The sequence below is a fragment of the Xiphophorus hellerii genome, chromosome 10 (genome assembly GCF_003331165.1).
Source record: "Xiphophorus hellerii strain 12219 chromosome 10, Xiphophorus_hellerii-4.1, whole genome shotgun sequence".
NCBI lineage: Eukaryota > Metazoa > Chordata > Actinopteri > Cyprinodontiformes > Poeciliidae > Xiphophorus > Xiphophorus hellerii.
Window position 1 is genome coordinate 16,118,068 of NC_045681.1, and position 27,547 is coordinate 16,145,614.

The following is a 27,547-nucleotide window of genomic DNA, read 5'->3' on the forward strand; positions in this document are numbered from 1 at the left end:
ATCCAAGTTCTTATTTTTTTAATGTCGCAGTTTGACTCTGACATAATTTAGCCACAGAGAAGTGAAGGCTAAGAGGAGAATAAAATGGATATTTGAGATGTGTGAGAGGATATAGCAGCTGGATTCAATATTTAAAGGGGGAGCTGTTTTCATGCTTTTGAGCTCTTTCTTTGAAGCGTCATTTCATTTTAATATGTCACCTATTTTAGTGTGGATGCTCGGCGGAGCTTTTATACCCGATGTAACAGTATTAAAAGCTTTTTTCCCCCTCGAATCTGATTCACCTTTATTATTCACAGTGATCTTCTTTTTATCACTGTAGTGTATCTGAGCCAAACACCTACGGCCTCAGTTGATGGCAGCCTACTTAAAACATAGTGAAAAGGGAAGATTTTTGTCTTTAAAAATTGACCTTTTATGAAGTTTGTGATGTAACCTTTAGATTTGTGCCGTTTTATTACTTGTACAAGTTTACAAATAGCTTTTTGTGGTTCTTGTTCAACATGGTGACTATTTTGAATACTTGCATGTTGTTTTGGGTCCAAACTCCCCATCAATCATCCATGTTGTCCCCATTTCCATCAGCTTTGTTGCTTTGCTTCCATGTTTTCTGCATTGCATGACTGTGTGTTCACGTAGAGGAGTTGCTTGATGTGGCCTTCTTGACTCCTTTTCTGTTCTTCTGGCAGCTTAGACATGACTCAGCCGCTCCATTAAACTCTGCAGAACCTCCCTCCGCCTTCAGTGAAAAGACGGAGCAGAATGGATTGATGCTGTCCTCATGCATCAGCAGTGCTGGGAGCAGCGGCTGGCTGTGCATGCTGAAGGGACGGATACTTTGGCTTGTTTTGTTAACTCGGCACAGTGGTTTTTAGGTATTCAGGGCGGACTTGGCTCTTGATTGGATGCAAATGAAAGTGCTCATTCCTAATCTACACATAATCTGTCCCATAGATCACATTACGTCTTTTATTGGAATATAAAATAGATCGTTAATCAACACATTATTACCTGGGAGCATCTGACAGTCTAGAATCATAAGAGAAAACAAACGCATGCAGCCAAACATCAGGGGATTTATTGGTAGGTAAGGAGAACTGATTAAATATAATTCCCAGGTTTTTTTTCCTCCTGATTTGTTCAGTTCAATGACTCAAAGTAATCAGCGTCCCTCAGTCTTTTCCATCACAAAGAGACGCTGTGCTGGTGGCTTCGTAAACTCCAGGATTTCTCTCTGTATTGCTGTAGAAGAGGTCAGGAAACACTGAACGCTTTGTTCTTGGATTATGTGAAAACGTTCTCAAGCCTGGCAGCCTATTAATTAGCAGATAACAAGGATTGTGGATTTGTGTGTGTGTGTGTGGGTGAAAACGTGGGTGTGAGGCGAGCTGAAGTTTGGTCACTGGGATCAGAGATAAGGCCACTGAATGCGTTGGGAGGGGATAATCACCTTTTTTCCAGAGCTTTGTCTCACATTTTGTATTTGATGTGGACTGAATGCAGATGATTTAGAGTCGACCATTTTTAGGATTTTAATTAATGTACCGTAATTGGAACTGTCATGGCTTATTGCACAGGAATGACTGGACTGTAAACTGCCTGAATCTTTCCCGAAATATTCTGCCACTTCATCATGAAACAATGAAATTAGTCAGAGTTTTGTGATGAACAACAGCTAATGGCATTTGCACGTGGACGGAGGACGGAGAGCTCCATGTGACTGGGTGACATTAGGAGAGGAGGCTTTGGGTTTTGTCAAATTAAATCTCAATAAAAAGCATCGTCCCGGGTGAAATGGATGAACTGTGGTTTATAGAGCTTTGCAGACCAGATTGTTCTTTTAGATCTGTAGTCAACAGGGTTCAACAAAACATCTTTCGGTCTTTCTATTATGAGTTCTCATTATTTATATTGGAGGGAGGGCCCATTTACTCATTAATAGATAGCGCTATTCTTTACAAAAGCTGAAGCTCTATAGTCTCTGCCAAAGTCTAGATCCTTGTAGTGATCAGACCATCTCTGCAGGACATACAGTTCAGGATTTAAACATTTTTTCTACTACTTTTGTTCCTCCTTTGACTTGCGATGCAAAACAGTCTTTATTTCTTCAGTATCAACCTCCACACTGAAGAGGGTTGATCTTAGCATGACCTGATTGGGCTTATGGAGACATAATCATTGGAACAAGATCATATTTTTGCATTTATTACCAGGTTGTCACCAGTTGAAGCTGATCATTCAGTTCTGTCACCAGCTGATTTCTGAACATCTATAGCAATTTTCTGTAAACAGTTTAAATAATAAAGGATAGTAATTATGGATTAAAATGGTTCTTGTAGGTGTGTTGGATTAAATTGCAAATTTAATCTTCAACCAGTTTAGTTGTAAAACACATTAATTTACAGTGTGTCCAACTAAATTAATGTAAAAAAAAGAAACTATCTGCATCATTTGGATGGTGAGAACAAATTATAGGTAAATGCGATTTCAGGTAAAGCCAAATTTCTCAAAAATGTTAACCGGTAGAAAAAACAGAAAAGCTGAACAATGAAGTAAAGTGATCATTAAACAGTTTGCATGCTACTCTAAAATAATGAAGAGAAATTAATTTGTTCACTTTTTGATTCAAGGTGAACCAACTATATATGTTCTTAGTGGGGATGCTGGTTTATTAGGAGTGGAGTTGTTCTTTACTTTAGTGAACTGATGCCTCAGTTGAGAAGCTGGCACAGGAAGAGGATGTGATGCCTCTGTCTCAGATTTACTCTGCACTAGTTTGACCAACTGCTCTGCTTTCACGAGACGCTATGCGGAGAAAGGAGCTATTCCGCTGCTGCAGAGTGGAGTGTCATCCCACTTATCCGCTCCTCTTTCACTACTGCACTCTGTGTCTGCAAACACCCCCGCATTGATGTGGGAGCTCACGCAGTGCTGGGAGAACATGCCGACTCTGCACACGTTTCCAAAAATAGATTCAATAAAACGCCTCGACCGGAGCCGCTCCGATGGACGAGAGACTGAATACGACACTCGATCCGCAGCCCAAAAATGGTGTGTCGGTGATGTCATCATGACTGAAAAGGACAATGTCTGGCTTCCGTGTGCTATATATGGGCATGGTGATGAGGAAAACTAGGAAGCTCCTGCAGTTCCGGTTCCCCTCGCTGACCAAATATGGGCTCCACTATTCAAATGCAGCTTAGGGGAGTGATGAAACTTTAATCAGGTCTTTTCTTTGTAATGGAATGCAAAAAGCTTAACTGGTTTTTAGAAAATGTTGTATGGTGGCAATTTAAACCTGACTTTTATTCAGTCGTCATATCCAATCTATCATATTTGTGTCTTTTAGCCAAGATGATTTTTTTTATGTAGCTGTTTTTCTTTTTTCCCCACTTTAAACACAAAAGAAAAGCAGATCTTTGTCAAGACAGATAGCACTTATGAAAGGTTTGTTTGTGATAGGAGAGAAATTGTGGTCAATGAAAAAAACACTTAAAAATAAAGCAAAACAATCATCTAACAAAGACCTTTTATCCAGTGTCCTAAATGTAAATTGAGTTGTAATCATACAATATTAGCCATGAAATCTGGAGAAAAACAACTCTATGCTCAAACATTTTGCAAAATAATTTAAGAGTGAGAGTTTAAATATTAGTTATTCTATATATTTAAGAAAATCCTGCTCTTCCCTCCCATTTCTCAAGGGAAAGCGCAGCCCCTGATTAGAGCCCATTAATTAAATTAAAAGTTAAGATGGCCGTTTTAGAAGAGTAGAGGTTCATCACGTTTATTAATTAATTCACTGCATCCCAATTTAAAGGGGCATGTCAGCCAAAGGCATTTTGCAAATGACACAGACCAAATCAGACTATATTAATATGAAATACAGCACATAGTGTCCCTTTCTGTGCTGTTGGATAAGGAATGTTTTACTCCGTCGACATCTTTTTATCGTCTTCTCCGATCTGAGTTTGAGGGAGGAAAGGTTGTTTAATCACTGCATGCTGCGGTGCGTAGTGTGAGCAACAGAAATATGAGCACTTGCTCTTTGAAGCAAAGGTAAACACAACCGAAGATGATAGGAATAATGTGAAGCTTCACGAATGCGGGAAAGAAAACATGAAATTATGTTGGGTTGAGTCACCCAGCCGTTCTGAGGGAAATTCTTTACATTATCTGCCGCTGCCGTCCCTTCGTCGTCTCGCTTGACATCTCATTTGGAGCAATCTGAGGGAGAACTGGTGACCTCAACCCGACCCTAATTTTTCTGAGCTGAATTTCCCCAGAGCTCGGAGGCCAATCTAAAATCTGTCGGTGTTTACTTCGTATACGGGAGGAACTTCAACAAGAGCACTCTCTGAAAGGCTTTTTTTATTTTATACATGTCTGCTTCTTTCAATATTCAGGCACCTTTTCATAAAGTTTGTTTACAGCATATAAATTTAGGTCTGTTAGCACTGACCAATCCCGAGGTAGCAGGTTTGATCCAAGGATAGAAAGACTTATGATTTTCTTTTCTTCATGGAAGTCTCCAATGTATTTAAATCTGTCTCTGCAGATTGGTGTTTAATAACTAAAACCCTAGTGGCCACTGAGTGATGGAGACAGAAGTATCGTTTGTCTGTCTGCATGTCGTCGGAGCAGCTCCACACCACTAATTTAGCTTTCCCTGTTGGTCTTTGGGCCATTAGAAAGTCCTTGTCCTTGAGTCACCTCAGGTGGTTACATGGGACTTGGAGGAACAGAAAAAGCAATGACACACTTAATGAGAGGATGGACACTGGAGATGGAGGAAGGCGAGACGGAAAGCGATGTGTTCCCGGCTCATTAGCAGCTGTCAGACGGTCTCCGCTGAAATCAAAAGCTGAAAGCCAACAAAGCTCACAGACTCTGATCCGCCTCACCTGTCATCCATCCCTTCAGCTCACCTCACCTGTTCTCAATGTTTCATTCCTCGGCGTTTAAACCCCGCTGTCTGGTCAGCTGCAAGCTCCGTGACTTTATTGCCAGGTCGGAAACGGCCGGCGCCAGTGAGGGACTTTGTGTGTTTGATTTAGCAAGTAACGGTAATGGGCTGGTAATGTGGCTTCAATAATGAGCCGGACTGAAAGGACCTTGAGGTGCCGCATTGTTCTTGAACCAAACGGTAAGTTAATGATGTGAAGTGCACGGACTCCACACGAAGGCTGTGCAAAAATAAATTAGCGGACCTGCACTAAGTTGGTAAATATGTGCAGAAAAGCTCCTTTGAATCAGTTTTTAGGGTTTTCTTAAGTCACAGCTGCAGATCTCAGTGCATCATGAACTTAGTTCTTAGATGAAGACGGTAGATCTGTCACGACTGGGATTCTGTCCACTTTACAGCTCAGAACTAACTCCACAGAGACGAATAATGACAGGGACAGACCAACTGATGGATCACTGCTTAAAAAAATCTTTACTTACCGATTTTTCCCACTGTGGTGAACAATTAGTAGTGAGACAAGATGAGTTGGGTGCCAGGAATTGCATTGACCATGTGTCAAAACGTGAAAAGCTATCAGGTTTTATATATCGGTCACTCTCCACATGCTGACCCCGGTCCCCGGCTCCCAGCGTGTGTCCTGTGCCTCAGATAATCACTCTTCATTCATCACCGCATCAGCCAGCATGTAATGTCTTCACCACGTCAGTCTAATTGATTTGCTGTGGCCTGATTCCTTCATGAAATCTTTTTTTTTATGAGTTTGAGACATAAAGTTGTCAAACGCATGTATAACACGACACTCTCCATTTCAGTCGATAGTACTTTAAAAAAAAGCATGATGGCGTTATTGTTTACTCACTGAGAGCCTCACAGCTTCATGCTGTGTTCCAGTTGTACTCGAAACTGGGAAATTTTGACTTCCCAGTCATAAAAATCAACTGAATTCAGATTTCCCAATGGGAAACTGGGAGCAACTCCAACTACCCCCAGTAACGACTTGAAAGGCAGACTTTGTGATTCGCTATGGTCGCTCCTCGCTTAAATAGTGGTAACTTATGGTGGAAACATTTTTATTTTACAAGACACACCTAATAGTGTGTCTAAAATCAATGTTGCATGTAGTGTTTGGCATTTATTGTATTGTTTATTGTGATAAATTAAGAATTCAGATTTTTTGTTGTCTCAATAAATTCCACTGAATGATGTTGAAAATCCCCAAAACTCTGGGATTGTAATTTTTACTATTTTCGCCACTGTTTGTTCAATGAAAGCATGAACAAAAATGACTACATGCAGTTACTGCGTGCAGTTTAATGACGCAAATCACACTTCTTTATGCGATTTGGTAAATAATGTTTTCCAACATCATTATTTGTGTTGGTGGAGCTAAGGTTGCTGTATCATACAGTCATAGCTATACAAACAAAGAAGTAATAAATAGTTTTTATCGTAACCCCAAAATATTAATAAGTAATAAAACTTAAAGTCGCCCAATACTAATTGCATGTAGCACCTGGGACTGTACACTGAAAAGTGATGCTTTCTTTTGGAAAGTAAAGCTTTAGCATTATATTTGTAAGAGTTACTGTGAACAATGTTTACAGGTGTCGCCATTTTGACATTCCGACTTCTTAACTAGAACGCCGTTACCTCGGCCCGATGTCAGAACCAGCCCACAGTTCCCACGTCCCAGTTAACTGGATCGCAGCATCAGATCTGCAAGACTTTGTTAAAGCAGAAGTTCAAAGACCTCGTAGTCAGTCAGGTGCTTCACATGTAAACACCAATTCTGCATTGTGAGTTTGTCTGGCGGGTGTTTTGGTTCAGCAAAATGAAAGGCCCAGATGAGCACAACGGTAATGGTGTCAATCATGCGGCTTTGAGGGCAAATCTCCCTGCAGCACCTTATACTCCCCTCACTGCAGCTTTCTGGGGATTAAAGCTGCTCGTTTGCGCTCAGGCTCCTATAATTCAGTCCCTGTAGGGTCGCACGCTGCATAAAACACCCTCCTTCACACAGCCATTAACTGCTCCCCCTCTCCAGCTCTCTGCTGAGCATGGCAAGTAGATGGGGCAATAAACCCAGATGTTGGCGCTGTCCTTGGGTGAGGCCTGATGAATAATGGGCTTGTTTCCTGCCTGCAGTTAGATCTGTGCAAACGGACACAATGGAAGAACACCAGCTGGATGGAGTTTGGTGGGTAAGGTTCATGTTTTCCCCTGTAAAAGCACATAACAGAGGCCTAAATCCTCAATGTGCTTATAGTAGAGGCTTCAGGTTTAATTCTTAAGATCTGAAAGTTTTAGTTATGTAAAAGTACCAGTTTTATTATATGTGGCAATAAATAATATAGATGGAAAATTATTTCCAATCAAAATACCAGCATAACATTGAAAACTAGCCAAAATGTATTTTGTTGGGTCTTGTGAACAATTTGCAAACAAAAGCGGTCTTTGTGTGTCCTATAATTGATCCACCTGTGCACTCTGGGAGTGGACAACAATGTGCTTTACGTCCCCTTTAAGCCTCAGATGTTGAGATCTGCTCTGATTAACGATAAGCAGCTTACTTCTGGTGAATAGAAGTCCCATATTTCACAATGCAAGGTGGGGAGATTTTTGGATTAGGTGGAGGCAACAAAGCAAAACAAGAACATCCAGGAATTTGAAGATCTTCCAGAGGATGAAAGCTTGCAGGACAAAGTCAAAATGTCCCAACATGCATCAGTTTTATGAGATCAGTTGACCCACAACTGTTTTTTATTCCAGCTTAGTTCTGGCTTTATTTCCAGAAAGTAATGTCAGTTCTTTAATTGTTGAATTTTCACAGATTAAAAAATCACCCTTCATTTGTCATGCCTGTAAAGTTGGACTTTAAAATGAAGACAAAGTTATAATTTATTTTCTTTTTGAACTGTCTTTACTCCTGTATTAGCAGTTATTAACGTTGGCTGCTCATAGTTTGTATATAAAATGTGTATTTTTTAGAGAGCCGTTCCCTGAATCTGAGATTTCCTGAAGGCTTTTAACGTTTCCCGGACTTGAATGTTTTATGATGAACTAGAACTAAAAATTAATACATAGCAACGTTGCTGTTCGTGTTCAGCCTTCATGCTAGCTGCTGAAAATCTTGATCTTTCTTACACAGAGTGCCTGTGTAGAAATACAGTTTCCTTTTTGAAAGCTTCTTCCTTTGTGCATCATCCCTCACATTCTGAACAGGCTCATTTTAAGCTTCAGAAATGCCGTCCACACATTTTTTAAATTTATTTTAGTTTTTAATGAACTTTATTTGTTACAGTAAAATGCCGTCCACACCTAGAAGTGTCGCTATCGTAACCGGTGACGATATCAGGGTGTGGTTCAATGATCGAAAAACTAGAACTCAGTGTTTTAAGTTCCTGTCTGGATGATCACCGGCTGATTTCTCAGGTAATCCAGTGACTAGATTTTGTCTTCTGATTGAGGTTAGGATGTATCTGCAGATAAAATATGAAAACTGACTTTTAAGGTTTAATTCAGTTTTGTTTGAAATAACGTTTGAGTATTAAAGCTATCGATCAAAAGAAGCCTCATATGTTCCAACAGGCAGCTCGTTTATGTCAAAGTAGATAATTATTAAAACATGCAGTTTTTTGTTGCATATTTTAGTCTTTGCATGGCTATTTTCATGCATCCTTTATTGTATTATGTCTAGTCTAAGAATATTATTAGAAACCACAAACATGCAGCCGTCTCTCCGGGTCGAGTTTGGATACGATGCAGCATCCCGTTCCCTCCTCGGACCGAAGTCAACATTAGTGTAATTGTGTGTGTGATCGAGCCGCTCAAGTTCAGCCTGCCTCATGCAGCCTGTCGATGGCCGCTGGCTGTTTGTTAATGGATGGGGTGGGAGTGTGTGTTGGGTGCCCTCCAAGAACCAAAGCAGAGTTTGGAAGCGCACATCGGTGCACTTATCTGCCTCGGTGCCCTGTCCGCAGCCTGTCGATGTGTTTTCTTAAGGTGGAGGAGGGGAGGGTGACTATTGAATAAGAGGTCGTACTGTGACAAACTTCTACCGACTGCTTCCTGTTTCTGTCTTCTGCATATACGTATTTTCTAACCATACGTGTTTGTTACATCTGTGTTTCTGTGCAGGTTGTTAAAAATAGTGGCGTTGAACAATAAAAGAATAAAAATGTGCAGAAAATCCTAAACATTGAAGTTGAGGCTGAAACAAATATTCGATTGTAGAAATGATAATCAACTAATTTAGTAATCGATTAATCATTAACTGCAGTACACAGACTCAAAACAGAGCAGTAATTAGGCCAAACTGTACAAGAATATATATATTTTGCATTTAAGATAATAATGAAAAAACCTTTGTACACACGTTCTACACCCAACTCCTCAAGTGACAGAATTATTTCACCTCTAAAAAAAACCCCCAAATATCTTATTAAGCACCTTTTGCTATGAAATTATTAACCGGTTAATCCAAAAAAATGGGCAATTTAAAAATGATCAAGTGCTCACTAAACGAATTTTAGTTATCGCATTTTAGGTAATAAAATGTTTTTCTTATTTTAAAAAGGAACTGAATTATTTGTTTTGTATTTTTTATGTATCCTTGATACTGTATAAAAAAAAGGCTTCAGTGGTTAAGTGAGAAATCTGCAGGAAGTGCCAGTTTTTGTATCCGATTAATCGTCCAAATAATTGACTATAATTGTTAGTTGCAGCCTTAACTGCAACATGAAATTATACTGGTGAGAAATAAAGTTGCTGCTGAGCTCTAGAAGGAGGAAGAGGTTCACATTAACGAAGTTGGTCTGGTCCAAACTGGACTTCAGAACAAGCAGATATGTTTTAACTAACAGTCCACCTCCTGCTCTGGCCTTTACTAAATCCCTTCTACTGCAACCGAGTCTCATCTGCATGACCGCAGCACTTCCATTAAGCCCATTAATCCCGTCCAGGCAGCCCACTGTGTGTCCCCTCCGACTGTCCAGCGTCTTCAGGTCGGCTGGCTGGCTCACCTCCCTGCAGAGCTGGAGGAGGAAAGCCGAGCGACATGCATTAAGCTGTCGCCGTGCGTTACTCTGGAGAAAGATGAGGGTCATTAACGTATGTTGACGGCCTCGTTTAGAGTAAATAGGACCGCCATGCCGCGGCGCCGCTGCCTTACAGAATCCCTCACAGTTTCATGGAAGTCCGCCAGGTTATTATCAGTTCATAAAATACGGGATCAAGTATATTTTTTGTTTTATTTTCTAGATTTTCACTCTGCATTCTAGCAGTATGCTTCTATTGTTGCACTCCACAAAGTGTTTTTTTATTGAAAACTAAATAAGTTGTCTGTATTTCACCTCTAAATAGTGGGTTCAAGAATAAAGTGTGCAGTTGGATACAGTGCAATGGAAAATTCACACCTTTTTGACTTTTCCACTTTATGTTTTTAAATAACAAACATCAGTTCATTTCATTGACATTTTACTTGAGAAACCAACACAAAGGAGATCCCAACTATGAAGTCACTTTTTTAGTAACTATCGTTCACCTGTGTGTTAATTGTAATCAAATTACTGACAGGTTAGGAGAACTCTTAGTCATGCATTTCCCAATTCTGGATGGTGTGGAAAGGGGAAAATCGAATGTCCAGTTTGCATTTTCTCACAAGTTATTTAAGGGACACACTGAACCCATACAAGAAAAGAGAACAAAATAAACTTTTACTAATTGATAAATTAGTAATGAAACATACCCTTGGTTAGACATGGTGGTGGCAGCATTATGCTGAAGGGATGCTATTCTCAGGAGGCGGCAGGAATCTGATCTTATTAAAAATGCATGCCACATTTTCAGATGTTCATTTGTGAGAAAGAAAAACATTTAAAAATATAGTTTTGCAGATAAACCCTGCTTTGTGTTGGTCTATTACATTAAATCCCCCCAAAAGAAACTAAAGTTAAAGGTTGTGGTATGGAAAAGTTCAAGGAGTATGAAACTGTTTCCAAGGCACTGAATATGAAGTTAAATTGCAGAGCCTAGTGGATGATTCAGACGACATCTTGCGTAATAAATAACCATGTGGCGTGTCGCCTCTGTTCAGAGAATCATTGAAATTATTGCAAATTTTTGGCTAATAAGTCGGTATTTTTGTATTTTGCAGTTGTGTATGATGTGAAGTTTGGTTCTGCAGCGCCGCATGTGGTTTTTGTGTAAATTAGCAGAGTGTCTAAGTGTTCTTTCTCTGTGTTTTAAAACTTGTCATTTGCCCCATGTTTTTTTTCTCAGGGTAGTTTGATCTGTCTCTTCAGGTCTGTGTTATTTTGCTCAAACTAGATCTTCTTTTTTTTTTTCTTTTTTAAACAATGCATTGCACATACAGAAGAGGCAGCATGTAGGTATCTTAAACACCTCAATGGCTGCATGAACCATGTTTTGTTTTCTTAAAGATGTTAATTATTCTTTCTGGGGTTTGCTTTTTGTTGTTTCCCCCTGTTATCTTGTAGCACAACATGCATCTTAATGCGTAGATTAAAAAAGTCGAGGATTTCTTTTTAAGTTTTGTTTCTGTGAGTTTTTTTTGTTTTCGTGATAGAATGGATCAACTCTCATAAAGTAGCAGCTTGGTTTGAACACTTTCAGCAGGTTTCTCGATCAGCTCTTTGATTTGTCATTAAGTGCATCTGTGCAACATATTTCTTTTGCTTTCTGTTTTGAGTTTTGTCTGCTCGTCACTTCAGATGTTCCAGCTCGCCCTCCACCGCTTCCACCGACACCCGTCTCTCATGCGTTCTGTTTGGCTGCATGGTTGCTGTTGTTGTCGGGGTTTCTTTTTGCACGCTCTGTGTTTCTGCGTTTGGAACGATTTTAATATCACACTCTTCTCTCCCTTCCCCTCCCTCTGTTTGTTAATCATCTCTTTTGTTCTTTGTTTTCCTCTCTGCAGGGGATGTGCTCTTTCAGATGGCTGAAGTGCACAGACAGATCCAGATCCAGCTTGAGGAGATGGTGAGCATGTGGTGATGGTGTTGCTAAAATCAGCTTGGGACTGGGAGCCAAACAGATTGTGGCCTTTTTACTTAATGACGTGAAATGTTTGACAATCTGAAAATCAGCCTTTTTATGGGAGACGAGCGGCTTCTGATGACTCCGCTGCAGTGGGATGTGGAAATTGGTACTGATTATATGTAATTCACAAAGAGTTCAGAGTGAAACGGTCCTTATGTCAGTTCTTTACCCAAATCAGAGAGAAAATTGTCAAAATGTGGGAACATTTGCAGTGAACATTCAGCTGATTCAGAGATGTTAGAAACAGTCAGCCTACAAATGTATTCAGGACTTATTTTGAAGTCTGTTTGCAAATGTTCCTATTCTTCTGGATAATTGGTCGAAGATGCAGTTATGTACAAATCAGACTCAGATTTATCCTGAGGGGCTGCTTTTCACAACTTTTTTCACAAGTACCTTACATCTGAAGTCCATTATTGTTATTATTATTATTTTTTTAATAATGATATGAATCCCCACCAAGGCTTACATTGCTTTGCAAAAGTATTCAAACAAGTGGGAAGAAAATTATTCACAGTTTTCATGTTTTTTTCTTTAATGCCGATTAAAATCTGAGTCTTACATTATTCCTATGATGGAAGCGTAGTAGTGGCAGCGTCATGCTGTCCCTATAGTTGCTGGTCAGAGTTGATGGGGAAGATGGATGGAGCTAAATGCATTAATATCCTGAGGCTGCCAAATATTGAGGTTGGAGCAGACGTTCACCTTCCAGCAGGACTCCAGTCTGTTTTCCCACGTGCAGCTTCCTATTTATGCCAGCAGGTGGTGTAGCTAAATATAAGAAACAAATAAATTAAATTTGTGGTTGATCTGTAAGTCTTTTACACGACTTCAAAATGTTAGCTTAGCCTTACTTTGTTTTATTGTCATCTAAAGTAGATTTCTCACCAGCTTAGGAAATCTTTGAGAAATTGATCATCTTCTAGATATTTTTGAAACTCTTGAAAGCCATGTATCGTTTTCCTTCCACTTCACAAGTACACAATCCTTTGTGGTGGTCTGTCACGTAAAATCCTATGAAAATCATAGAGCTGAATACTTTTGCATGATGATGATCATGTTGCTCATGCGGAAGCTGCAGATTGGTAGCCCTCTGGGTGTGTCGTTTTCCCACTGTAGTATCATGCCTTTCGATCATTTCCTTCAGCACTGAAACAGACATCCCATTTTAAAAATACCTCCTCTGCGGTTTCCACATGGAACAGCTTGAGGCTGGTGTTCTTTCATGTTTGTGGGGGTTATTGTTGAGCTTTCTGTGCTTGTGTTTTTTGCAGCTGAAGTCTTTCCACAACGAGCTCCTCACAGAGCTGGAGAAGAAGGTGGAGCTGGACGCGCGCTACCTGAACGTGAGGCTTCTTTTCTTCTTCTTCTTCTTCTCGTACTCTGCAGATTCAAAATGTGGGGTCAAAGGAGCCGGTGTGGGCCGCGGCGTTGTGTCTACTTGAACGGGGCGTCAAATGACTTCCATTCAGTCAAAGCCGCTGCTGTCGGAGAAACAAAACCCCGGTTTATTTTGGGTTTGTGACAAAATATGGACAGATGGGAGGTTTAAGATCATCTTCTTCTAAAAGTCTTCTGCCAGCCTTCACTCGCTTGTTTTAAGTTTTTCAACACAGTTGCTGCTTATTTTAGGCTCAATATTTTACTACATTCATTCAATATGCTGCTGCTGAGTTCAGATAAACCTGCTGCAACCTTCCCGTAATCAGCAGTAGACGGAAACATTTGGAAACCCTCCGGAAAACAAAGTTGATACAGATCAAAGAAGTAACTCGGAGCTAAAGACATTTGGGTAAAAAAATCTGGATTTTTGACTATTAAAAAACAACAATTTATGAGAATAGTAATGTTATTTTTATCAGTAGCCTGAAAACAGAGTGGTTTTAACAGTTTGTGGGCAGGATCATGCATAAATTACTGCTTTTTAATAGATAGGGGATTATATATTTGGACTTTTAGCGTGGCTCAGATTCTGAAGTGATTATTTCAGCTGTTCCTAAATATACAGGAGGTTTGCCTTACTTCAGCTTATGCAACAGGAAATTGCATGATTCGTTCTAATAAATACAGTTTGTTGAGGTTATTTGCATGTTTTTAAGCTGTTGGTTGGACACTGTATACAGTACATACAAAACCTGAAAAAAAAAAAAAAAGAATTTGCAAAAAATATATATTTTTAAACATTTCTAGGTTTACATTATTTTCTTGCTGTTAACTATTTAAGAGTTCTTCCCTCATCAATCTTAAATGAACATCCAAGGACTTTATTTATTTATTTTCCTCATTAGAGCATTTAGATGGTGTAGAGCCAAATGCTCTGAAATAAACACACTGTTAATGTTGGACTGATTTATCCGCTGTGCATGCTCCGCTGCGCCCCTGCTGACTTTGTGCTGCCCCCCTCAGGCGGCGCTGAAGAAGTACCAGATGGAGCACAAGAGCAAAGGGGAGAGTCTGGAGAAATGCCAGGCGGAGCTGAAGAAGCTGCGCAGGAAGAGCCAGAGCAGCAAGCACCCCTCCAAGTATGGAGATAAGGAGATGCAGGTCAGTGTGTGTGTGTGTGTGTGTGTGGCATCTCTGTGGTGTCTCTCAATCATGATGCAGCACATAAACCACTGCTGATGCAAGTCTTGGCTCCAGGCAGTCCTGCGGTGGAGATCAGCTGTTGACATCAACAGGAAACTTTCTCCTTTATTCACACGCTGAAAAAACACAAAATCATACCAACTATTTTTGGTCCGTTTTCTAGTTCAAATATTTTTGTACACTTAAGAAAAAACGTACCTAGAAGTAACCTTTTGAGTTTGTCGTCAGTGATTCTTAAATACTCAAGATCAAGTGTATTCACTCCATTAGAAGATGTTTTTCATTTAAAACGTGGGGAAAAATGTCTTGTTATAAGTGAGATAATCCTCTAGTGGAACTAGTATTTATTATCAACTTTCCTGACTTAAAACAAGGTTCTGTATTTTGCTGAAAAATTACGTATTAGTTAGTTTTCTTATTTCAAGTCTACTAAAATGTTTGAACTTGAAATTAAACCAAAAATACTTAGTAAAATTTTATTTTTCCAGAGCACTCTTGCACTCATCTTCAAGCACACAGATTTCTGTTGAATTCATGCAAACTGTTTGATCAAGAGCAACCTTTAACTCTTTTTAGAAATGCATTTTTGTCTTCCTGATGGGCTTTAAGCTTCCTTCTGTGACAAAACCTTTGAAAAAAAAAAAAAAACAAAACCAAAAAAAAAAATCCCCAGATTTTTTATATTTAAAGTCATCATAGAAAGTTCAGCGAAACTGAGAAATCCAGGGATCACAGGATTTACCGCCTGCCGGTGCTCTGACTGATTCATTACCTTCTGCTCTCCTGAGTGTGATGGATAAGTGGGGAAGGTGAGCGTTTGGCTGATGTTCCGGTGGCTGTTGGAGCGGAGGTGTGATTACACGGTGCATGTCTCTGAACTCCTGTCTGGAGGTGTTGTGGTGACACACGGTGGGCCGGCTCTTATTACACAACCTGCACACCAGAGGCTGCCGTCATGAGCCTCTTATCCGTCCCATCAGCGGGCGCAGACATAGACGAACTGACCCTATCAAAGCCATTTGTTCACTTGCTTTGTTTTTCGTTTTGTCTGTAATCATAACACGAGCACAAAACTTTTAGCTGTAAAACTAATTGCTTCCTCCCTCCCTTAGACATAAGCGTCGGAGATTCTCTTCTTTATTTCTCCAGCTCCAGTTGTTGGGCCTCTATAAAGCATGTCGTGCATTTCTGCCTCGTCTGAACTCGACGCGTGGAGTGCGACACAAATAATTAAAGCCGGTATGAAACTGGGAATGTGGGACTTCATCTGCTGACAGCCTGTCTGCGCAGAGCAACAAAACAATTTACCTGCAGCTTGGTTAGATGTCACGGCTCCGTTTCTTTACAGCTAATTATTCTGACATTTCTTTAATCTAAAGCCAAATGTTTTTCCCTGTAGCTCTACAATTCATGAATCCTAGCTGACCTGTTTTGTGTAGCAAATTCATTAGAATATAAAAAGCCACGATTCTTTGTCATTCTTTAAAAGTATTACAGGGAATCAGGATTTTTTTTTTTTTTATAGTTTAGAGCTTGCAAATAATTAAAGCATTTGCAGCAGACGATGAAGACTGTCATGTCTGACCTGCCGCAGAGAGCTTCAGGACTTCCAGAGGCTGAAAACGTGGCGTCATGCTGCTCTGTCGGAGCAGCAGGGGTGGCAATTACTGTCTAATTGTTAGTGTTTCTGCAGCGGATGGTTGGTTGAGCAAGCAGGGGTTGGCCTGGTGGCTTTTCCAAAAAAAAACAAAAACAAATCAATAGCTGGAGCTACAGTATGAAGAGCTGCGGCGCGGAAACGTTTAGGCCTAAAGTCCATCGGCCCCTCTGGGCTTCAGTGGCTTATTGAGTGTGAAAGCTGTTGGTCTCGGCAGAGAGTTCGATTCTTTCCACGTCATGTTGCTGCAGAGGTTTGGTTCTGTTTGTGGCGGGAGAGGAAGCGAACTTCTACAATGTGAAACCTCGCTAATTTAGATTTCAGCCATCGGAGCCGGTCTGTGTTTGTCACCTCCAACAAAAGACTGTTGCGACTGGAAGATATTTATAATGTAACATTTCCTTTCCATACAAACTGTTTTGTTCTCTACATAGAGAACAATGTGTACTGAAGGATCAGGATTGTTTGGAGCGGTTCCTGGCTGTAACATGTAGCAACAGAACTGAACTGACCTTTAGAAAGAGCAAAACGTGACATGGAGTCGGTGTATGTGGGGTTTTCATGAGCAAAGCTTCCTGCCTTTCCTTTAAACTCCCTATAATGAGGCTATGAGCTCCACAGTTCAAGCATTTTCACTCTGTCACACTTTTAATTAGCTGCATAGCAACAAGACTTGCAGCTGCCTTTTTTTGAGATAAACTTGTTTCCAAGAGATTTATTAGCTCTTGATTCTTCCAAACAAAAATGGATTCAGTTACATGGAGAAAAGATGACTGAGGAGTAAAACATACTTACCTAAACACTGACTTCCTTTAAAATTTGACTAAAAACCCGCCTGTTTAGAGTTGTATTTGAAACATAATCAATTACGAATTTCATGATGGCACGTGACTTAATGTAATGGTTTGATTGTTGAGTCTATGTTGCATGACTTTGTTTTTGTTTGTTATGCACTTTGGAATGCCTTGCTGCTGAAATGTTCTATACAAATAAAATTTGATCGATTGATCTTCAGTCAGATTCGTGTGTAATCAATAGCTGGTTTAATGTGAATCCGTAATATGATTCAGCAATTGATGAATCAATAGTGTTTACAACCCAGTTCCGTTTTTAATTGGCATAAACTACAGCAAACATCATCTCATGGTTCATAGGAGTAAAGCAGGTCTATTTTAGACTTAGACTTAGACTTGTACTTTATTGATCCTTTGGGAAGACTCTCTCAGGAAATTGAAGTTACCAGCAGCTCCCAGGCAAAAAACAAAGATAACACAGAGTAAGCAAAAGTGCAAAAGAATACAAAATACAAATTAAATACTAAGGTACACACTAAATGTGAGTAACCAAAACCTTAAATTATGCAAGAAAAACCGTAAATTATGCAAGAAACAAGGAATAAGAATATAGAATATAAGAATATAAGTAAATATAAATACAACACAAAAAATATATATAAGAATTTGGCGGATAGATTGACCAGTGATATCGTATTGCACTATGTGGTTTGACCTGATAAGTATGGAGAAAAATACAAGGGGTCACTACTCCTTCCATCCTCTGTCCTGTGTCACCTCCCCCCCCCAATGAGGAATTGTACAGTCTGAAGGCATGGGGGACAAAAGAGTTCTTAAATCTATTGGTCCGGCACTTGGGAAGCAGCAGTCTGTCACTGAACAGGCTCCTCTGGCTGCTGATGACGGCGTGTAGAGGGTGGCTGCTATCGTTCATGATGTCCAGCAGTTTGTTCAGTGTCCTCGCCTCTGCCACCGTCACCAGAGAGTCCAGCTTCATGCCGACCACAGAGCCGGCACGCCTGGTCAGTTTGTCCAGTCTGGACGTGTCCTTCTTGGATATGCTGCCTCCCCAGCACACCACAGTGTAGAAGAGGACACTGGCAATCACAGACTGGTAGAACATCCAGAGCAGTTTGCTGCAGATGTTAAAGGACCGCAGTCTCCTCAGGAAGTACATCCTGCTCTGCACTTTCCCATACAGGTGGCTAGTGTGTTTTGACCAATCCAGTTTACTGTCCAGCCACAGCCCGAGGTATTTGTAGGAGTCCACGACCTCAACCTCAGTTCCCTCTAATGCGACTGGTCTCGGCTTTGGTCTGGACCTCCCAAAGTCTATAACCAGCTCCTTCGTCTTAGCGGTGTTGAGTTCCAGGTGGTTTGTGTGGCACCAGAGAGCAAAGTCCCTCACCAGACAGCGATACTCCTCCTCTCTGTCGTCCCCAAATCAATCAATCAAATTCTAATTCAAATGCATATGTAGTCAAATTAATACAAATACAAGTTCATTTTCTCTCTTACATTAAGAAAGGACATGTGCAAGAGAGATTTGTTGTTGTACCGAGCCTGAATGCTGAATGACACTGTTTTAGAGACAAAGCACATCTAGATCAAACATAAACTTATAAAAGTTCTTGTTTAGATATATTAGATTTAAACTAATAGATGCAAGAGTTTGGACATGAATACTCTCTATAGTTGACTGATTTGGAGTTTCGTATGCAGACTAAATCGTCTTTCACATGCAGTCTGGGGACAGGACCAGACTCTGCATCTCAAAGGTTTTAACTTTCCAACTATTAATTCAGACCAGAGCATCAACCTCTGAACCAGAGGAACATGTGATTGATTAGGCATTGAACTCAAAGCACGATGAAGGCCTCTGCGGGCCAGCAGCCAGTTTTTTCTTTTATATGAATGATGAATGCTTGAACTTGTCATGGATCCCAAATATCAGCGTTTATTCCTCGTTTCATCTCCACAGCGAGCCCACGCCACAGTTTATCCCTTCTGGTTTGTTTTTGTCCATCTTGCAGCGCGATCGGTTCATCAGTTCAAAGGGAACTCTGAGTCCAAACTCAGCTTTTCTTTAATCGTCCAGCCTGCTCATCGCATCACCACAGTGAATTTGCATACGGCCGCACCGCGTTTTCACATCCCACTGACAGGAGGAGGGGTTCAACCTGAAGAAAACATCACACACTTTAAAAATCCCTTCCGTAGGGCTAATTACGACAACCTCTGTCTGCTTCCTTGCTGACGTGTTTCGCACTCAGCAGAGCTTTTCTTGCAGGTGTGCTCCTCTGTAAGCAGAAGTTGGGAAAAGCTGATTATTTTCTCTGTCAGCTGGACCCCAGCTGCAGAGTCGGATTTATTGTAATGAAGAAGCTGATTGGCAGCGGCACAAAAGGCCAGCCTGTATCTAAATAAATGAACTTCATGGAGGACTTCCATCACACACCACTTACTGGCAGCGTCCCGAGTCCTGCATGTTGTCGTTAAATCCTCCCAACTGTTCGCAGCCTCGTGCTGAGAGATGATTGAAGAAACGGTGGGTTCTCCTTGACCGCCAGCAACTGTGTGGAACATGTGCTCCCACCTGCTGGCCTGAACCTGGACCCTGAACGCAGCTTGTCCTCTTCATTAGCTGCCGCCGTCTTCCTCTGTAACGGCCACTTCACAGTGGCTGCTGGATGAGCCCACGTTGAGGAGCAGCTCTGATTAGTGAGCATATCCGGGTGGCGGAGCTTCGTTCTGCTTATAACGTCGTTAAAATGATGCTCCGTTCTTCCCAAAGTTCACAGATGTTGCTCCTCAGTCCACTGCAGTAACAAATGTTTCTGGACGATAAATTGTCCCAGAAGTTATTACGATAAACGATAATATTGACGTTTTGAGGCCATTTTCAACCAATATATTGATGATGCTAGGTCATCCTCTCAAAGACTAATGAACTTTTATTTTATAAAGAATACTCCACACTGGAACTGGAAGACAAAAAATACCCAAGATCCAAAATAAAACACAACAACCAAAAACAATAAATAAAAAGGATTACGAAGTTTCTGAAAACAGAATTGCCCTTCAAAAAAATGTTAATCATCAGAATGTGAATTATCACCCTCATTTTAATTTATCCTTATTACTCCTTAGTGATTATTGTATGTTTTCATGTTATTTATAGGTTCTTTGATTAAAGAGTCTGTTTATTTATTGAAAGCTGAGCTAAAAGCTTCTCTAAAACGGCTCCAGGAATTAATTTGGATCATATCCAGAAAAATCAACACTGCCCTCAAAGAGTCCCTCTAGTGAGCTCTGCAGAATTTTACTTATTTTTGCATCTCACAGTTGTGTTATAATTTTCTGCATCTAACGAGCTCTGTGATGCTGCAAATTGTTTTATGCCCCACAATTGCATCCTGCATCTGATCAGCTCTGAATAATTCCTGTTCTATTTGTAGTTTTCCAGACATTAACAAAGAGGACAAAACTTTCAAAATAATCTTTTCAAACTTAATGAAGTTGATTGCTGTTCCATTTTTTAAGCTTCTTTTCTTTGCGCTCATGCCTTAAAGGTTTATTGTGGAAATGCATTTGTTGATGACGAGGAAAACACATTGATTTTTGAGGATCTACAGTTTACAGGAACCAAAGCAGCAGTTTATCTCTAGAAGGAAAACATCTCAATCTGCATAACTTTTCCAGCTAAAAGGTACAAAAGTTGTGTATGAAAAAGAAAATAAAACATCTGTGGGTTTAAATTCAGTATTGTGCTGAACGCCTCAGTGAGGAAAAGGCTAAGCGAAACTGATCTTTACATGACCTTAAATGCTTGTTTGAAGACAGAAAAGTTACCACGTGTTTAAAATTCATTAAGTGACCTCAGTTTCTTTGTTTAGATAAGAATGTAAATGAGGCAGAAAAATATTCTTAATGAATGTCTGCTTTGCTTTATTAATTCCATAATTAGCACCTCTGGTGTTGCTCAAAGTGTGATGGTGATTATGGAGCATCGCTGGATGACTCGAGTCGCTCTATAGATCCGTCTCCTGGCACCATCGGGTTATTTTTGAACGTCCAGCCCGCCCTCGGCTGTTGGCTGAAGCCGCTAAATGTGCAGGTCGGTGTGGGATGCGGAGTTTGTGTGTGAACGCAGCGCGGCCATTGATTCCTCACACTGCTTCTGACGGCAGACTAACACGCTGAGGACGACGTTTCACTTTGTTTAAACTCTTTAGAAGCTCCTCTTGTCTGACTGAAGCTGCGGATGAAGTCTGGTTCGCTGCATACAGACGTTGAGCTGGGTAATAAATATACATCGCGATAGACGAGTGGCAGAGGAAAAGCTTTGGCTGCTCAACCTCTTCTGGCCAACTAATAAGCTAGGTTGGTGGGATCAAGCAATTCACCTGCTCTTTGGTTGCTTAGCAACTCACTCACCCTTTGGCTACCTAGCAACAAACTGCTGAGCAACTTTAGCAGCTGCAGTTTAATGCCTTAAAAATTAAAAACTGCACTGTGGGTAAAACAGGAAGTGGTCACATCACCAGTTTGGCAGCATTTCAGATGCTTAAAACAAAAGAATGAATGTTTATATCATGGTATGGTTTTAGGCAATATTGTCCAGCTCTAGCTACAACCCAGTGGGAGAGGGAAATGTTGATCAGGAAGTTCCTGTTTTAATGTGCTGTGACATTTTTGAGGCAGCCCAGGAAAAACACAATTTTCTTTATACATGTCACCGTTTGAAGCATGTAAAGGACTGATTCACCCACTCCATAAAATGTTTATTATGGAGTCGTCTTTCTTTTTTTTTTTGCACTTTTTTTTTGTTACTGTTATTGTTTTGAAACAGCTGGAAAATCTCTGGATTTTTTTTTTTCCCCTTTTCTTCCCAGTATGTGGAGGCCATCAGCAACAAGCAGAGCGAGCTGGACAGCTACATCGCCGAGGGCTACAAGAACGCTCTGTCTGAGGAGCGGAGGAGGTACTGCTTCCTGGTGGACCGTCAGTGTGCCGTGGCCAAGAACAGCAGTGCCTACCACAACAAGGTGAGACCAGCACAGGAACGGGTTTGGTAGAGCAATAATTTCACTAGAAATTGAAGCAACAAGGCAAATTTCAGAAAGCAAATTGACGTCACACCGTTTCTTTGAGACCATTTTCAAGTAACACATTAATAATGCCATAATTTAAATCTGCCCTTTCAAAGAGCAGTAAACTTTAATTTTGTAAAAAACAGTTTAACTGGAACTGGAAGATATTTTAAATGTCCAAAATAAAACACAGCCGAAAATGATTGTCAAGCTCAGTTTAATGTATCATGCGATTAATTGCTTATTCAGGCTTGGTTAGGGCTGAATAACATTCTATAGATGGTGACATTGGAATATTATTGATGAAAATTGCAACTGAAGCTTCTGTCAGAAATCCTGAAGCTGTAGAAAAACACAAGTTCAGGGAGAAAGAGGAGAGCAAGATCAGGACAATCAGAAATGCGACTTTATTTAGTGAGGAAAATGAGTAATAATGTTGCTACATGGATGAGCATGAAGTATTTGATATTGTTCATCGGTTTTGCAGATTGGCAGATCATAAAAAGCGTTCAGGCTTGTCGCTTTGTTCCATTCTCACGTTCCTCTGTTTATTTATAAATCGTCATGAAATGGTAAACCCCCCAGTACTCGTCCAGATGCCTCCCACTCAGCCAATCACAGGCTCACTATAAACAGAAATGGCTACATCCTCTCTTCTTCGCATGTAGAGCCTGAGGAGCAGGAGGAGGGTGAAGGCGGCCGGGAGGATGACCTACTTCTGCAGGAACACTTGGTTCCGACTCACTGCGTGTGGGTGTGAAAGTGTCTGAATGAGTGATTGATAGACAGGAGGAAGCGGAGAACACAAACTGCTGATGGGATGATTAAACATCGAAAAGGGATTAAATTAGACTCACAGCGACCGCCAGCTGTCCTCATGCTAATTACAAGGAGAGTTTTTTGTTCCTAAGCAAAAGATGCTAAAAATTCCTTTGAATTGGAGGCGTTTTTCTTTTTGAAGTCACGTTTTTTGGGTGAATCTCCGCCTCTGGCAGAGTCGTCCTGAGTGACGGCAGGATGGACCAGGAGACGATGAATGAATCTGTAATGTTATCAAACGATGTATTTCAACAAAAATAGGTTGTTAAAACATAATTATTTTTGCTCAGGACTAAATCAGAAATAATTAATCTAGACGATTAAGGGCTGAAATGTTTAAATAGATTAATCATGATGAATTGAGGCATCTTTTAATATATTTCTGATACTGCATAAAAAAACTGCTTAAGTGGTTAAATGAAAAATCTGTAGAATGTGCCAGTTTTTTTGTTTTTTTTTAATCCGATTAATCGATTACTAATATAATTCCTAGTTGCAGCCCTAATTTCAGCTAAAAGTTCCTGGAGCTTTAAGCATCTGTTACGTTTTTAAGATCCTCAATTTTAAGCTTCAGAGTTGATTCTGAAAGTTGTGTTTCACAGAGATGCTGCTGCTGTTCTCCTTTTCTGTAAGACCTCTGCTGCAGCCAGAGAGGTTGACCAGGTGATCAGTCCGTTTCCGTTCTTCTCTCTGTCCTCTGAGAGCAGAATAAAGCAGCAGCCGCCGTCTGTGCCTAACGCCGGTAAAGGCACCTGCCACCTACGCTCCATCTTTGCTATCTGCCAGACTAACTGGGGTCGCAGTGACTCATCGCTTTCACCGGCAGCAAAGATGTTCTCAGGAAAAGTTTGCAGAACACAAAGAAACGGAACTGTGACTTCTCATTCTTCTCTGTTTCAGCGACGATTTACAGAAACAAAGCAGAAGCAGAGCGTCTCTGATTAAGGGTGTTAAAAGTTAAAGAGGGTCGGTTCACATTAGAGGTTCGTTTTCTGGATTCTCGTAATTTGACTGATGCCTGCCTCTGCAGCCCGCCCTCTTCCTTGGCCGGGTTAGAACCAGCCGAGTTTTAATTCCAGATTCGGATCTGTTTGTTCTTCCCTGAAGATGAATGCAGATGAGGTCGTTACATAACTGCTCTGCTGTATAATGCATGGACACGTCCTGCAGCAGCTGAGAGCTTCTCACAGAGACGATTCGCATGCTTCCTCAGTTTCCTGCCAGTTTCACTTTACAACCCGTTTTACTCTGAATTATAGACTTCGCTGAAAAATGTGATCTGTAGAAAACTTCCAATAACTGGTTACTTTGGCTTTTGAACATTTATTTTCTCCTTTTCAAGCAACTCCAGAATGTTTCAAAGAGCTTTCAAAGCTTAAATCAAATGAATACATGAATGCTTGCATAACGGTGTATGAAACTCAGCTTATTCTTTTGCTTTTCTGGCAGCTTTTCATGCATCCATCGTCTAATCTATTTCAGCCTTGTCTCCTGACCAAAAAATTATTTTCATACAAAATCCGATATGATCGGTTTAATGTAGTTCAATCACACTTTCCACACTCAAATTTATTCACTTCAAGTCTCCAGAAAGAGGTTAGCTTCTCTAACATAAATAACATGCACCATATAGATCCAGTTTTCCTTGTTTGGGGTTTCCTCGTTATTCCCTTAGTTCCTGCTAATATCAAGATTCTAAATGATTTTACATTTAAATTCTTTATACTCTGCCTATTGAATGTTTCAAATGGAAAATGTTCTGTCTGAAGAACCCCATCCATGCATTGTTTGAGATCCCTCCAGCTCCAAAAGATACAAACACGACTTGACTGGGTTAACCTGAGTCAGGTCAAATATCCCTGCCTTAAAGAATGGATACATGAGTTTGTTATAAGGGTGAAAAAGTAAGAAAAATGCATTAAACAAAACTTTTGTAAATAATTAAGACTGTTTGTGAACTTTAACAAAAATCCCCAATTTAATGTTTTTACCATTTAATTTCTGACCATTAAAAAATTGCCAGCCCAAATAAATCTCCATATAATAGATGATGCTGAGCCTGTTCTCTCTCTGTGTTTCCAGGGTAAGGAGCTTTTGTCCCAGAAGATCCCCGTGTGGCAGCAGGTGTGCGCCGAACCGACCAAGCTGCCGGATCGGGCCATGTTCCTGGCACAGCAGATGAGCGGCGCGGCGGGCGGCGTGCCTCCCGGCGCCCTCCACCCCGGCATCCCCGAGCCCATCTCTGGCGCCAAACCTCTGCCCATGCCTCCAGAGCTGGCAGCCCTGCGGGCCGGCGCCACCATGGGCCAGCAGGTCAGTTCCTCCTGGGCCTTACCGCACCAGACAAACGACAGGACGTTTCACACAAACTGAAAAACGGGGCAGCGTCTCTGTTCAGACGACTGAAGCCTGCAGATAAAGACGAATCTGAACAAATAAGCGGTAAAAACACTCACTTTTACAAATTGCAAAAAAAAGCGAGTCAGTTCCAGTGTAAAACAGAAGCAATCAAGGGGTTAATTGTGTTGTTTCCTCCTGCTGCGGCTAAGAGCGGTCTAATGGCTTTATGACTCATCATTTATAGTTCACACCGGAACTGAGAACGCATATATGCAGAAATGTCTGATTGAAGGAGCAGGGACGCGCAATGTGTTTCATTTAGTGCAGCTTCTCACCGAGTGGAGACACGGACAGCTCAAAACATGCAGCACAAAATGTTCCTTTTTATGTAAATTTATAGAAACAGAAGGTAAAACGCAGAGTTGGGTAGTGACTATTTACATTTACTCGAGTAATTTGAGTAAAACAAAATACTTTTAGGTGTATATTTTCACTATGTTGTAGATTTTAGTTTTACTTAAGTAATTTTATTCTGACGTATCTCCACTCTTCAGTAAAGTTTCTTTACACTGTGAGGAGCTTCAGTGAATAATTAACAAGTTTGTTTTAACCAAAAGATCACCAGACACCCACCTGCAGTTTTTGTTTCAAATGTTTTATATTGAAAGGCACTGATATGGAAAAATGTCTCTTTTGCCTGAATTTGTTATTTTGCAGTTGTGGTATCTACATGAATTATTTTTATTATTTTTTTCACTCGAGTAATTTCTTTGACAGAATCTTTTTTGCTTAAGTAAACTTTTTTGTATACTCCCCCATCCTCTGGTAAAACATGATTAAATGACTCCAAATAAGACTTTAAAAAATGTTTTTGAGGGATTGTAAGTGAAGTGCTGCTTTGAGATCAAAAATAGAAATGAAATTTTATTGAATCAGTCTCAGGCTTGTTGCTCTGACAGAGTTTAAATTTGTGACATCATTACGCTAGCTCTCTTCTCCTGGACAAATAAGTCCACACGTCTGTCAAAATTTTTGTTGTTTTGTTTGAATCCTAATTAAAATACAGTGCATATACAGTATTTATGTTGTGCATTCAGTAATAATAATAATGCCTTGAAACTCTTTCACAGATGTTTGCTTGTAGCTCTGTACATAAACGATTTTAATTAATGAAGCGTTTTTGACCAACAGCCATTCGACGCCTTCATAATCACTAATGAGCGGCAGGAAGTTATGCAACTAATGTAAATGCGCAGGAGCGGGTTTTAATCGTCTCAACGGCTCTCTCTCGCAGCGGCTGATGGACGGAGCGATGCCGGTGATGAACGGAGCAGCAGGTGGAGAGGACTACCAGCAGTGGATGGAGAGCAAGGTGGCGCAGGGCAAAGCCTCCCCGCAGCCTCAGCGGCACGGAGCGGAGGTCTACTCCAACACCCTGCCTGTGCGCAAGGCCGCCCCCACAAAGAGCAAGACCCCCCAACGTAAGGACACACACCTCTCCTTTCTTCCAAGATTTAGTAGAAGCATAAAAAATAACAAGTCTCCATGGTAAAGACGTCTGCAGAAATCCTTTTCGTTGCTGGGATTGCGAATGCAATTTTATTTTGCATCCTCCGTTAATTAACTTGGCTGAGAATTGAGTTAAGACTCTGATTACCTTATTAATCCTTTGAGTGCAAACCGTGCTCAGCATGAAGCTGCAACAACACAATAGTTCACTAAATCAGCTGGAGAGACCAGTAATCAGGGCTGAAACAATTGCATTGATTATGAGGAAGTATTGAAATAATCAACTAATTGAGTAATCGATTAATCATTTACTGGAGTGTGCAGACTCTTGAAAAAGGGCAATTTGCTGAAATAAAAACACACTGAGACCAATAATTAAGCCAAAGCTGTATGAAAATGTATACATTTTGAATTTAAGAAAAAATATATTTTGTCTGTAAATATGTTCTACAGAAAAAAAATCTCAGTTCTTCCAAAGAATTATGAACAGATCAGCTCTGCATTGACACCAAGTCGAGCAGAAATGGCTGAGCTTTTCAAATGTAGCGCTAAAAGAACGCTACATTGTTGCATTCACTAAATACGCAACAAAATGCGTATTTTCCTATTTAGAAAAGTAATTGAATCATTGATTTATTTTCATCTTTTCATGTGTTTCTATTGCATAAATATGAAGAATGTGCCATTTAAAAAAAATCTCATTAACTTAGGTGATTGATAGTTG

General features: G+C 40.5%; 1 protein-coding gene across 9 annotated transcripts in view; it reads left to right on the top strand.

The window, feature by feature from the left end:
• The window catches only part of LOC116727294 (brain-specific angiogenesis inhibitor 1-associated protein 2-like), a 61,281-nt gene that overhangs the window by 21,186 nt on the left and 12,548 nt on the right, over positions 1-27,547 (top strand). For 7 of the 9 annotated variants that reach the window (XM_032574645.1, XM_032574644.1, XM_032574652.1 and 4 more), the window contains 7 exons: positions 11,340-11,351; positions 11,904-11,965; positions 13,300-13,371; positions 14,432-14,569; positions 21,958-22,110; positions 25,057-25,287; positions 26,609-26,795. In XM_032574645.1, the coding sequence (XP_032430536.1) occupies positions 11,340-11,351; positions 11,904-11,965; positions 13,300-13,371; positions 14,432-14,569; positions 21,958-22,110; positions 25,057-25,287; positions 26,609-26,795 (855 nt within the window). The remainder of the gene's footprint in view (positions 1-11,339; positions 11,352-11,903; positions 11,966-13,299; positions 13,372-14,431; positions 14,570-21,957; positions 22,111-25,056; positions 25,288-26,608; positions 26,796-27,547) is intronic. The other 2 variants (XM_032574646.1, XM_032574648.1) reach the window with 1 other exon arrangement.